General features: G+C 42.0%; 1 protein-coding gene and 1 pseudogene across 1 annotated transcript in view; one reads left to right on the top strand and one right to left on the bottom strand.

Annotated features, from left to right (window-relative positions):
- Positions 1-7975, bottom strand: part of TWD1 (FKBP-type peptidyl-prolyl cis-trans isomerase family protein) — a 29614-nt gene extending 21639 nt beyond the window's left edge. Inside the window, exons 1-2 of the mRNA XM_086490265.1 lie at positions 7820-7975; positions 6941-7120 (exon numbers count right to left, since the gene is read on the bottom strand). Of these exons, the coding sequence (XP_086346391.1) occupies positions 6941-7120; positions 7820-7883 (244 nt within the window). The 5' untranslated portion in view covers positions 7884-7975. The remainder of the gene's footprint in view (positions 1-6940; positions 7121-7819) is intronic.
- A 2783-nt stretch (positions 7976-10758) lies between these two features.
- LOC147433589 (uncharacterized) lies at positions 10759-12545 on the top strand (annotated as a pseudogene).
- The last annotated feature ends 1763 nt before the right edge of the window (positions 12546-14308 follow it).

Raw genomic sequence — 14308 nt, 5'->3', positions numbered from 1 at the left:
TCATCTGGCTCAAACACCACTGGATCGTCTACATTTTCAGCCATATGTGGTGCATCCTAAGGGTCAAAAATAGACCTAACAGGTGGCTGGTCATGCTGAAATTTGACCCTTTTATGGTCATGCTTTGAGGCACAATTGTTTTGAAGCAGCCTTGCCTCATTAAAAACAACATCCCGGCTGCGTACAACCCTTTTGAGCTGAGGTAACCAAATCTTGTAACCCATTTCGCCATCTTCACCATATCCCATGAAAAGGCCTTTAATGGATTTAGCATCTAGTTTACTCCTCAACTCAAGTCTAACATGCACAAAAGCCTCGCAACCAAAAATACGTAAGTGATCATATAAAGCAGGTTTGCCAGACCAAACCTCTTCAGGGATGTCACCTTTCAAAGACATGTGAGGGGATCGATTGCATATATGCACTGCAGTTTTAAAAGCTTCTCCCCAAAATCCATGAGAGAGATTAGCTGTGGACAGCATACATCTCACCCTCTCACAAAGTGTCCTATTGAATCTTCCAACCACACCATTAGAAGAGGGGCTGTATGGCACAGTAAGCTCCCTCTTAATGCCCAAATTTTCACAAAATTTGTTAAATTTAGCACTTGTGAACTCCTCCCCATTGTCCGTACGCAAGCATTTTAGCTTTCTACCTGTTTAGGTGGTCACAAATGCATGAAATCTCTTAAACGTAGCAAAGGCTTCATCCTTAGATTTAAGCAAATAAACCCAAATTTTTCTAAAATGATCATCAACAAAGGAGACAAAATAGCATGCACCTCCCATAGACTTAGTAGGCATGCTACATACATCAGAATGTACAAGATCAAGCACACAAGATCAAGCATCAAGCTTGTTCAAAGTACAAAGTTTAAAAAGGCCCTTTTGGCTCATATGGCCAAGCCTCTTGTGCCACAACTCCATGTGAGAGTTAATTTCAGCCAATGCAATAAACTTGGCCAACACGGCCTTTCCATGCATGCAGTAAAGTGTCCCTTTCTTTGTGCCCTTTACAATCAGCCTTGAGTCTTTAGTCATTTTCCATGATCCTCTCACAAACAAGATGCTGTAACCATGCATATCCATCTGACCAACAGAAAGCAGACTCTTCTTGATTCCCGGCACATATCTAACATCATGCAAGACAAGCTCATTTGTGCCATCTACGGAGATATGCACAGTGCCAATACCCTCAATGGAACATACATGATTGTTTCCAAGGTATCCATGGCCACGCTTGCCTGCATCAAAAGTAGAGAAACACTCCTTGATAGGAGTCACATGAAATGAAGCATTGGAATCAACAATCCAAGTTTGGGATAATGCATCATTGACAGTCAACAAAGCATCAATAAGATCACTCTTGGTGATCTGCATGTCCTGTGAATGAACATTAAGAGAGGCATCAATGTCATAAGCATCATCATCTGACAAAGTGGCACACAAGATGTCCTCTACATCTGACAACTCCTCAATCACAACACTAGAAGCCACATTGGCCTTCTCTTTGTCCTTTGAGCTATCCTGTGCATCTGTCTTTACTTCCTTCTTCTCTTTCTTTTTGTCTTAGCCATTCTTTTTCCGTTCTAACTCGGCTTTGTAGTACCTGCAATCGGATTTCTTGTGACCTTTCTTGCCACACTGACAGTAAGTCACATCACCCTTGCCTTTGCTGCCATTTCCCCTTTCCTTACTCTTACTCTTACTCCTTTGTGCATAGGCATTCTTCTTTTCTGTCCTGCCTCTAACCATGTTGGCAGAGCTGCCTCCCTCTCCACTTGCTTTCCTCCTGATTTCCTCATTCAAGATAGAACCCCTAACACCATCAAAGGTCAAATTGGGGTTATTGGACATCAAAGGTCAAATTGGGGTTATTGGACAATGAAACCACCAATGTTTCCCATGACTCAGGTAAGGTCATAAGCAAGAAGATAGCTTTCAGCTTACCATCAAAAGGGGGTAAGCCTGAATCCTGTAACTGCGACAAAGTACCTGTGAACAACAACAAGTGCTCTGCAACGCTCTTGGACTCATCTAGTTGCATGCCAACAAGTTTTCGCATCAAATGCACTTGGTTGACAGACGTTGTATTCTCATACATTCCCTTTAACTTCTCCCACACATCAAAAGCACTTGTGAGACCTTTCACATCAATGACTGTCTCATCGGTCATGGCCATTTTAATGTATGTAACAACCTTCCTGTTCAAGCTAACCCATGCTTCATCCGTCATATTCTGTGGCTTTACCTGTTCAAGTGCCCCTTCACAATCCTTAAGAAATAGGATTCCTTGGATCCTATCTTTCCAAAGATCGAAACCTATTCCATCGAACCTCCTAATCTCAAAGAGATTCTTCACATCCGAAGAAGATGAGGCCATAGTTGCACGAATAAGAGGGCTAATACGCTGAATTTTTGAACAAAATGCACAAAAACTGGAGTATAGCCTCACTGAGGTGTGCACTACAGCTCCAAATGGTCATAAGAGCAATTTGGGGCAAAATAGGTCGATTTAGGCACAAAAACAATTTCTGAAATTTATGTGCAGGAAATTTCAGCAAGCGAATTTGTGCTCAAAAACAACAATTTTAGTTGTTTTTAACCTCATAGAACATACATAAGGCTAATGCACAGCCTTTAGAAGCATGTAAAAGCAAAAGCCCCAACTTGTAGCATCAAATTGTATGAAATTGAGCCACAAATGGTCATACATAGCCAAACTTTGTTAAACGTGCGTAGATTGCTTCAATTTGCACTTCCCCCAATGTAGTCGCATCATAAAAACACTTGCAAAAACCTGTGTAAATCTGAAATTTGCTGAAAACGCCTGTTTTAGGACCTGTTTTTCGTCAATTTCAGTGTTTTCGGGTAGCGGGGACTTAGCACAAGTGTTTCCACACCTTAATACATCATTTGCAAAACCTGTATTTTGCTATCATAACCTGTAATTTGCTGGTTTTGACCTAATTCAGCCTCTAGTGTCCAAGGACGAGTCCTTCGGCGATGAAATTGTAAAATCGCGTGAAAGTTGACCTCCTTGGCTAAAAATCAGCGTTTGCACATTTGGGAGCAAACCCTAAGTGGGCTCTGATACCAGTTGATGAGCGCGCGGCAGTGTGTGCAAGTGATAGAGCACGCGAAGATGTACAGGCCTTGAGGCTTGAAGCGGAGGCACTGTGCTGCAGAAGGGAAGCGCTAGCAGAACGAAGAGGGAGAGAGAGAGCTCTCGTTTTTGGGGAAAACTCAATAAGTGAGTTTTGGGTTTTCCCACTTTTATTATAAGTGACCTTTAAAAAATGTGTCCAGGTTCAATATGAACCTGACAATATTAAACCTGGACAAAGTATAAAAATGTACAAAAAGGGGTTATTTAGGCCTTTAACCCCCACAGGTGATCTTTGGCATTACAGATTTGGTCATTTGAAAAATGATTCTCTTCGGCTTACTTTTCGTGAGCAGATGCTTACAAGCTTACCAGATATTGGAAGTAAGCATGGGAAATGCATTTACTTGCATTCGTGGGAAGCAACATCGAGAACCTATTCCGTGGCTCGCTATACGTCGAGTCATTGCCGTTTTGGAATTGGTTCACACCGACCTTTGTGGACCTATGCAGACCCCTTCCCTTGGCAAGGCTCTTTATTTCATGTTATTGGTGGATGATTTCAGCCATTACTTGGGTACACTTTCTACAGTACAAGTACGAGGCATTTGGCCTCTTCAAGAATCGGCGTTCGCTTGTGGAGAAGGAGAGCAATCAAGTGTTGAAGACTATTCGATCGGACAAAGGTGGGGAGTTTACCTCCAATGCTTTCATTCAATTTTGTCCGGACCATGGCATCAAGCGAGAGCTTGTGAATACCGGATCACCTTCAGAGAATGGTGTTTTGGCAGAAGAATAGGACAGTGGTAGAAATGGCACGGACCATGCTTGAGCATCGAGACTTGCTGAAGTCTTTATGAGCAGAGGCAATTGCGACGGTTGTCCACACCATAAACCGATCTCCAACCTCTTCAGTTCCTAAGAAGACCCAATTTGAAGCCTATTTTGGTAAGAACCCCAACGTCTCCCACTTTCGAATTTTTAGGAGTGATGCCTATGTCCATGTACCCAAGAAGCAAAGTGGGCAGTTTGATCCCAAGTCTTGAAGAATGATTCTTGTCAGCTACAACTCTCTTTCCAAGGGATATCGACTCTATGATCCAGAGAAGAAGGATAATGTACTCAACCGTGATGTTGTCTTCGACGAGATTCTACCTTCAGAGGGGACTTCCGCTCCCAAGTTTTCCACGACCACCCCTGATTTGCCTATACTTGGAGACCCTCAATTTGATTTGCCTCTCGATGAACCCTACTCTACCCCCTGTTCCTCAAGCTTTGGAGGAGAATGCACCTATTCTTGATGATGCAAATGACATTGGTTCTCATCATAGTGCAGAGTAAGAGCCAAATATACCAGTAATTCCTCCCTCGGGGAGCAAGACAGACAAGTGGAAGTTGGCTATGCACAAAGAACTTGATCCAATCAAGAAGAACACTTGGGAGTTGGTTCCGCGACCCGCCAAGCGGAAAGTGGTTGGTGTCAAATGGGTTTACAGGACCAAGTACAAATCTAATGGTTATTTGGACAAGCACAAGGCAAGATCAGTTACCAAAGGCTTTTTTCAAAAAGCAGGTGTAGACTATGACGAGACCTTTACATCCGCAGTATTATGGAGACCTTGGCTAAGGAGTTTGAGATGACAGATCTTGGCTTGCTTCATCACTTTCTTGGATTGGAGACATGGTAGACAAAGGGTGGCATCTTTCTCTCTCAGGAGCGGTATATCCAAGAGTTGTAGGAAGCATTTGGTATGACCAAGTGCAAACATATCTCAACTCCCATGGATCCCTCCCCCTTGTAGCAGATGCTACAAAATATCAAAACTTGGTTGGTTCTTTCATTGGGTACTCAACACCCGCTTTGATATCAGTTTCCCGATGGGACTTCTCAGCTCTTTCATGCAAAAACCTGCCAAGTTACATTTGGAGCAGGCTCTTCGGACTCTCCGATATTTAAAGGCGACCAAGTCATTAGGCATTCACTATGCAGCTGGAGGTATAGACTCCATGATCATTCTACGAGGATAGAGTGATTCGGATTGGGATGGAGATCCAAATGGATGACGGTCAAGTACAAGTTACACCTTTTCTTTTGGCTCAGGAGCAGTTTCATGGAATAGCAAGAAACAGCCAACAGTTGCCTTATCCTCCACAGAGGTAGAGTACGGAGTTGTTTGCAGTGCTACATGTGAGTCACTGTGAATCACAAGACTTTTGGAGATGGGCTTTCCCCAGCAGACGACCATCATGTACTCGGACAACCAAAGTAGTATAGCCATTGCGAGGAATCCAATGCTCCATGCCTAGACCAAGCATATAGAGATACAACACCATTTTGTTCGTGAGAAGACCCAAGATGGCTCTATCCGACTACTTCACCAAACCTCTTCCATAGGCAACATTATCCTCTCACACTAGCTCCCTTGGACTCATTTCCCGTCCAAGAGCTGAGAGGGGGAGAGTTCAATTTCCTGTCCGATAGTAGCTTCAGTATCTCCCAGGAGCAGATTAGGGATTGATGGCGGTTTGAGGGCGGTTTTGTGGCTGTGCCCGGCCGTACTTGAGGTAGATACACCTGTTCACGGCGGTGCACTTCATTGTGTTGCTCACTCGGTAGGCTGGTATGAGGCGGCACCCCCGTTCCTAGGGTTTCCCACGGTCAAGTCTTGAGTCTTCTGCAGTTCTGCTACTAAATATGTGTCAGTCACTTTTAGTGAGTTCAAATATTTCTTAGCACTATTTAGCCATTTATCAGAATCGTGGGGTTTTGTTGGAGATAGGGCTCATGTTTGCCTATATATGCACACAACCCCCCCTTTGTACTTTTGATATATGTTCAATGCAAAGATCCAACGTTTGGGCACTCTCTCTCTCTAGCGTTTTCTCCTACTAGCATTTTTCGTATGTGGCAACTTCCTCTCTCTAGCATTTTCTCTCTCCACACGGATCTCTCCCTCTCTGGCGTTTTGCCTTTGCGATCTCCATCCCTCTTGTTAGCGCTCCCTATTCCCAGCATGTGCACACCCTCTTCGGTGTGCCATTGCTTGCAGTGTGTTCCCATGCCCGTTCGGTGGCGGTACGCACTAGGAGCTTGACGACAAGGAGATCCATAGCGATAGATCCGAGATCTATTGGCTGCCCGGTACAGAGAGGTGGTTTGCTCTCGGTTGCAAACAAGTTCATCACCCGATTCACCCTTTTTCGCTGCACCTTTGACATAGAGGACCTACACATAGAGGATCCATATAGAGCCAAATCGATACTTTACAGAGGGACTACTCGGGATGGCCGCCACAAGTTACCCAGTCACACCCTCATTAGGGCATTCTTCTTGATTGAGCATCCAGCTCTCGACGCTCAAGAATGAAAGGATCTTCACACCGTAGAGGAGGTCTACATCGAAGGCTAAGGAGTATCATCGACCCCCCCCCCCCCCCCCCCCCCCCCCCGACCCCCCCCCGAGAGCTGACCATGGATGTAGAGACCCACGAGAGCTCATGGGATGATCACCATTGTCCACTTTCCCCAATGTGCAAGTCATTCGCCCTCATGTGATTGTACCCCTCCCCATATGTTTTGAGCTCATGTATTATGTGATGAGGATGTTGATGATGATGAGGATAGGCTTACATACCTACCCACTCTAAGTACTGTCATTTATAATTTTCTTTATGTTCCCCTGACACTGTACTAGAGTCACACATGGATGTAACCTTTTGGTCTCATAGGTCATTTTTGCCTTTTGAAGACGTTAATATAACAATTCATCTCTCTCTCTCTCTCTCTCTCTCTCTCTCTCACACACACACACACATGCACACAAAGAGAATCTTACAGAAACAAGTAGAACCCTGAGATGGAGAGTTTCCATGGCCTTCTCTGATGATCTGCTTCGTGACCCCATTGGTAAGCGCCTCCACTTCAGAGGCAGGCTTTGGTGGTAATGAGTCGTCTCTTTCCATTGCTATACTCTTGGAAACCGAGCCCTCCACCTGAATCCCATTTTCTTCATTGCCTACACATTCGACATGCAAATTATTTGCCGAAGATATAAAAATCATCAAAGCAATGATGAGAGAAAAGGAAACACCAAAACAAAATGAAGTGAAGAGTGAAAGACTAAACTAATTCGCCAACATTTTGGAGCTTACAACGATTCTCAAGTTGAAGCCAAGATCAAAATCATAGACTTGCTACCAAATTTCTTCAATGAAAAAACATTTTGATTCAACTAAACTAGCTAACTGACAACATAAATTTGATTGACTGATTCTTTGAAAGAGTCTCAATCTTAAATTTTTACTTCATGTTTCCTATCTCATAATCAGGTGGCTGAGTTCTCACCCATATACAGTAAAAAAACATTAAAGCATTACATTAAGCTCAAATATTCACCTAACCCAGAACCTAGATCAAGTGAGGACTCTGGCAGAATGTGAAGAGTCTCTCAAGAGAGGACCATGGTGTAATGATAAGCGCAAGGAGCTCTGCAGATAACCCTGGACACAGAGGCTTCGGGGACACTGTATCAATGGGCTCCAAGTTTTCTATAAGTGAAAACTCGTTTGGGGGCAGAGTGCAAATCTGCAGAACGGGAAGAAATGTCCTATTCAAAGACACGACAGACCTCTCTCTCTCTCTCTCTCTCTCTCTCTCTCTCTCTCTCTCTCTCCTCCTCAATTCAAAATGGTTAGGAGCTCCAAACGCCTACTACCTTGCGTGGAGTCAGAATCATCCTGATCGATCTCGGAGGTGGAGTGTTGCTGCTCCGAGGTCATACCTGCAGTGTTCGGGAAAAATGTGTCTCAGCTTAATACGCTCCCAGTTGGGAAAATGATTTTGTTGTCTGGAGTGGTGCCAAAAGGGAAGGTGGTCGAGGTAGAAATTTGCCAAGAAAGGGGAAAATCTCCCAATGGAGATATCCATAAAAAGGATTAGTACCGTTTAATAACCAAGTGAAGAGGAACACTATATATATATATATATATATATATATATATAAATAGAGAAGGTAGAACCTTATGTACTCACTACTATTTATGTATAATGTGTGTGCCATGTGGACATGTGGTCACTGCCAAGTTCCAACTTTGAGCTGGTGTTCCTACTTGTACATACTAGTTAGTGGTAACTACAAACTTTAAATTTTGCAAAATTGTGCTATTTAGAAATTGGGCCTTGGCCCTTGAAGTTGCCTCTCAAAAATCCACATTTTAAAAATTCACGTTCAAACTTCATAATCAAGTTTTAAGCTTCAACTTATCAAGCATTAATACTGGCAATATCCTATTAAAGGCTTGCGATGTACCCGTCCAGACTCTCGACTCCTCGATGGCTGAGTAATTTCCAAATTCCAATCGATTGAGCAGTGAGCACATTAGCATAATGCAATCATGTGAGCTTTAGCCTGTAGCCTTCAACTTTCAAGCTCCAACAGACCATTAAGCTCGAACTTACTCTGCGCAACGATTTATCTGAGGTCTACCGTCTCACTGTCGCAGTGCTCACTCACAAGTGACGACTTAGGATTCTGTGGTCGCCCTCCACTTCTAGCCTAAAGTGCACAGTGCACTGAATCCTCAATGCTCATCGACTTGTGGTTCACCTTCAAGCTTACTGCTTCTTGTACTACTCCTCGTCTCATCTATTGCCCAATCAAGCTTGTGAACCTTGGCCCTTGAGGGCACTTCAGATGGCATCACGACAAGCCCCACTCGCTGCAGGGAATCAAGTCTCGGCTCGGAACTCTAACGAGCTTTAAGCTCGAGCTTCACTGCAACGGGCATTCGGACTCAACACTCGAGCACAACCAGCGTGCAACCAGCAAATTTCAAGGTCTCGCCTGATTGCAACCTTAGCTTGGGCCTCGGGGTGACGGCGTTCATCTCCCGACTTGCGCACAGTCTCGACTCTCATCAGACATCACATCAGGATCCAGGTGTTTCTCTCTATTTTATTCTAAATTTAAAGTGATGTGTATATATTATAATCTATACATTATACATTCTTTAACTAAAACTAAACAATACATTGTTTAATTAAAATTTATAATGCATTAAGATAATTCCTATGTATGTTTAATGGAAAGCTTAATTTAATTTTGAAATGTGCTTTGTTTTTTTGCAATGTGCGGAAACACAATTTGTGATAGTAACTGTGTGTGAATGGATCGGTCGGAGCCCGTAGGGTAGTGCAAAACTATGTACCCTACCTAAGGTGCATTCAAGTGGGACCACGGTGGGTTTGAACGAGCTTCGATTCTAACGCATGATTTAAAGGTTGGGCATGATAGAAATTAGAATGGATTAACTTACTTGAAAACACACTTTCTCAAGGATAGGATGCACGAGATGCATAAAATGTATCCCTTAAATAGGAAATAATACGATAAAAGAAAGGAATTGTAGAGTGGAAATGTGTTTCACTTGTAAACAATGTTGTAAAGATCAACGATGCCCACTACTAGGTGATAGCTTAGGCTTGGTTATCAAAGTCAACTGTAATTTCTAACATCTAGCACTCACAAGCACACATACAAAGAAAAATTAGATTAGAAAGATGGAATTGAAGGGGATGAGAAGGGTTTAAACTAGACGTTGTGAGATGATTAAGGCTTTCTATAGGCCACCATAAAATGTGGGGTTGATAACATAGTAGAGGTCAAGGTCGAAGGAGAGAGTCCACTTGACCGTTGACGGGGGGAGTGTCTATAGACCACTATAGAATTACAAGGTCTAGCCAGTGTTTGGGTGATAACTAGTAGTAGAGGTCGAGATCGAAGGCGGATTAGGATCTAGCTTGGCTTGCAACCCCTATGAAGTAGTTATCTCAAAATTTTAGATTTCGAGGTGAGAACCTAAAAAACGTAGAAAATTTAGGGTTTAGGGTTGCACTTTTCGAGAATGTTAACTGATATGGTATAGGGGTTATCTTTGTCTAAGTTTGAGCTCAAATGAAAATTGAAGAGATGCATTGTAACTACTAACTAGCCTTTTTATCAAGCGATTGCTTGCACTTAGTGACAGTGACCGAAAAGGATCTTAAGTTTGTACAAAAGGCGTAACTTTAATAATTGATTAAGGGTGGAGTACAATAGAATATGGCCTCTTTGTAACGTATTTAATTTAAAGGGCCAAAAAACTCATTCTCCTTCTAACAAGTGTTGCTTTTGCTTTTGTTGGAGCTTGAACCTACTCACTTGAATTTAGAGACATGTGCATGCTACTAAAATCCTATTTTTTTATGTTTTCTAAAATAGTATCATGGAACGAAAGATTCATCAACGTTCTTTGGAGCAATACAGCACCTTGACAAAGATAGCTTCAAAAAAAGCACGAGTTGTTAAGGAAACTGGTAAGGCACCTACCATCATTGTTCTTGATGTTGATAATGAAAATGCAAGAGAGGCTAGTACAGAGTTGGATAAGAAGAAGGCTCGTAGAAAACTTTGGCAAGATGAGTGGTTAAATCGTTTTAAGTCTTGGCTTGTATACGATGACAAGAAGGTGAGGCTTTTTTGCACATATTACGTGAACTATCCACAGCTAAATGTAGAAAGGTTCTAAGAATTTTAAAACAAGTAATCTTCTTAGCCATGCTCGCACACAATGCCATAGGGATGCAAGGAATGCACAAGTGTTTGCAAAACCGGCCATGCAAAAGGGTTTTTTAAAAATGCATTCAACTCAAGAGGAGTCATTGCTCAATTTGTTCAAAACGACTTACTTTATTGGTAGGAATAACTTGTCATTTGCATTGTATCCCTCCTTGCTTGCTCTAATGAAGGATTTGATTGTTAAATCCATGACAAGCCTTTACAATGATGATAAGGCTTGTTCGGAGATGGTGCAATGTGTTGGTCAATCCATAATGCAAGAGACAATAGAAAAGGTGAAACATAGTCCATGGTTTGGTGTGATCATGGATGAGTCCACCGATATTTCCATTCACCACCATTTATGTACCTTTCTTATTTAGAAGATGGGTCGATACCTTGTAATGAATTTTATGGCATTATTCACACCACGGATAGCATGGCAAAGGGGATCTTTGATGCTATCATGCTTGAGCTAGAGAGATCTAATTTAGATCTCTCTAAGTTGATTGCATTTGGTTCCGATGGGTGCAACACAATGGTTGGTAGGAAAAAGGGAGTAGCCACACTAATGAAGAAAGTGAATCCAATGTTGACCGCTATACATTGTGTGGCACATCGCACAAATTCAACCACAAGCGACACTAGTAAGAAGATTGCATATGCGAAAAAAATAGATGTGCTTCTGAATTCCATAGCCAATTACTTCTCAAGTAGTTCTAATTGCATGGATGCTTTGAAGGATCTACAAGAGGAATTTGATTGTGAGATAATTAAAATGCAACGTATCTATGAGATATGATGGCTTAGTCGTCATGCATGCATAACAAAGATATGCAAGTCATTAGATGCATTGCTTGTTGCTTTGAAGAAGGAACACAAGGATTTGTATGATTTTTAAAGCACTTTTGAATGCATTTATGCTATGCATTTTCTTGCCGATATCTTGCAAAAGATAACGGACTTAAGCTTGAGATTCCAAAAGGACTATGTGGATGCTACCACCATTCATGGGATAGTCACAAGCACAATTCTATGTATCAAGGATGAGTACTTGGATGAACGTGAGCTAGATTTGAATGCGGCTCAAAGGGGCATTGGTGGATACCCTATTATGCCGGATTATGGTGCTAAAAATGGGTACATGCATGCTTTGTGGACCTCCTTGAAAGGAGACATGTTTTTTGGACAAAAATTTACAAGAGATGTTGAAGGTGTGGATTTGCAAAATGCTTTGGAATTTCAATTCAAATATGCAAAAAAGTTGTATGAATCCCTTGAGAAGCGCTTTGTTGATAATTCCACTTTGCATGCAATCAAAATATTGGTTTTGGCCCAACACCCTATGCATGAGAGATTACTCAAGGAGTATGGAAATGATGAATGTAATACGATTGCTTCGTTTTATGGTACTGCCAAAAGGGTTTCTAATGTGTCCTTTGCTCCTATATATTGATGAGGATGCTTTCAAGGTTGAGTTTAGAAAGTTCAAACGCCAAGCCGGTATTGATTTTTCTAAAACGAGCCTCATGGAAGTGGCCTCATTACTTGCAAACAATGCCACTTGGAAGGATGTCTTTCCTAACATCTTGAAGGTATCTCAAATTGCTCTTGTGCAATGTTGTAGCATTGCAATTTGTGAGCGGAGATCTAGTGCCCGCACAAAGATTAAAACCAAATGGCAGAATCATTTAGACATAGAGAGATTGAATGCATTGATGGTGATTGCCATTGAAGGGAGAGGGTGAGTTTGATTTCTCTAATGCATTGGAGCTTTGGAAAAGTGAGACAAATAGGCATCTCTTCACTCAAGAGGGGATCTCAACAATTGATGTTTGATGCATGAATGTTGGTGGATGTAAGACACTTTTGTGGATGTAAGGCTCTTTTTGTGGATGACCAAGAGATATATGGCTTCATCGCCCCTCTTTAATCCATATAGATTACATGTAAGTTTTTGTGGATGCCCAGTGGGGCCCAAATATTGGCTTCATTAATCTTTTTTGCTCTCCTATGCACATTGCTCTTGGTGGAGGACTTCTTTTTGTACATGTGCATAGCCATGAATATCATATTGAGTACATTTTTGTGGTTATTTTTTTTAAGAAATCCTCTTTGATAACTCTACTTATTCTTGCCTCACAAGAATATTTTGACTCTCTTGTAGACTTTTTCAAGAGCCTTTATGCACAATGCACCTGTAAAAGCAAAGCCTCTTTTGTAAACTTTTTGTTTTTGTTAATTAGGCACATAAAAGACTTTGGAATCTTTTTGTTCAATGAATTTACTTTACAAGTAAAGGCATTTTAATAACACTTAAGAGCTTCGAGTTATGATGTGTTGTTTTTGTCAATGGTTTGCTATGTATGAGTTTCAGGTTCTTAAGTCTCCTACTAAGCACTTGGAAAGTTTGGTGACACATGCACATTGGTATTTCTCATCTTTGCACATAGTGAAAGTACTCTATGTAATGTTCTTAACACTGCAAATGAAACTCTACCTTTGTTGCAAAAAGGAAATGTTCCCGGTATGTTTTGGTTAATAGGGAGAAAAACTCATGTCTTTTGAGACAAAAGGGAAGCTCCCTCTTCGGATTTTATATTGCCTGTTACAAACTATAGGGAAGGGAAATTTGTAAGATTTGGATTTTGATTTTTCTCGAACACTGTACCTCACCCACTCTCTCGACACAACCAACACTCTGTATCTTATTATTTGTACCTATTTGTGTGAGTCCTAAGAACTCTCTCGAGTTTGAGACTCCTTTCACACACGTCCGCCCGAACATGTGTGTTGCTCAAATGTCAAAATGTGGTTGGAAGCTTTGATGACCATCGTTGGGCGGACTTAACAGGCACAATCCCCTCGCCCACCCTGAGGGGTCTGTGGACACTACGTAGTACAAAAAGCAGGGGCACTAATGCAGCTAGAGTGACTTCAACTAGCGACATTCCAGGTTTATTGACGTTGCCTTAGCTCGAGCTGAGCTCGAGCTAATTGGTTGTTGCAGTGGTCTGCATTTAAAATCTATTCTAATGTCCTCCGCATGCCTCGTGACTATTTGACACCGTCTTCTTGAGGTGGGATCAAAGGTGCAAAATCACCGAACAATATGGGTAGCTCGATTGGGTTGAGGAAAAAAAAGAGGGCTCCCCCCCCCCCCCCCACCCCCAGGGGGGCTTCAAACCCTCCACATTCCACTCACAAGGCACTCACCCCACCATTAAGCTATCACACATTCATTAAAAAGGTAGCAGGAGTATAGAATCAATTGATAAAAATGTTGAAATGGAATCTTCATAGTGTTCACATGGTGTTCACTTTATAATGAATATGTTCACATCATGTTCACTTTGTGCTCACATGGTATTTTGTAAGTCACAAGATGTTCACAAGGAGTTCACATGGTGTTCAGCATAAGCTCACTTGATGTTTGCTTTAATGGAGTTTAGTTAGTGCTCACTTATGGATTACATCCAAGATCGGACGATGGAGAACCAATCCCACCATCCCCAACTCTTGAGAATGATAGATCCCACCCGAAAAGTGGGGTGTCAAGTAGTAATGAGGCTCCATCTGTGTGACATAATGGCACCCAAAATGAATATT

The sequence above is a fragment of the Adiantum capillus-veneris genome, chromosome 19 (assembly GCF_014529385.1).
Source record: "Adiantum capillus-veneris isolate H3 chromosome 19, ASM1452938v2, whole genome shotgun sequence".
Classification (NCBI taxonomy): Eukaryota; Viridiplantae; Streptophyta; class Polypodiopsida; order Polypodiales; family Pteridaceae; genus Adiantum; species Adiantum capillus-veneris.
Note: the sequence above shows the minus strand (reverse complement) of the source record. Positions and strands in the feature narration are given on the sequence as shown.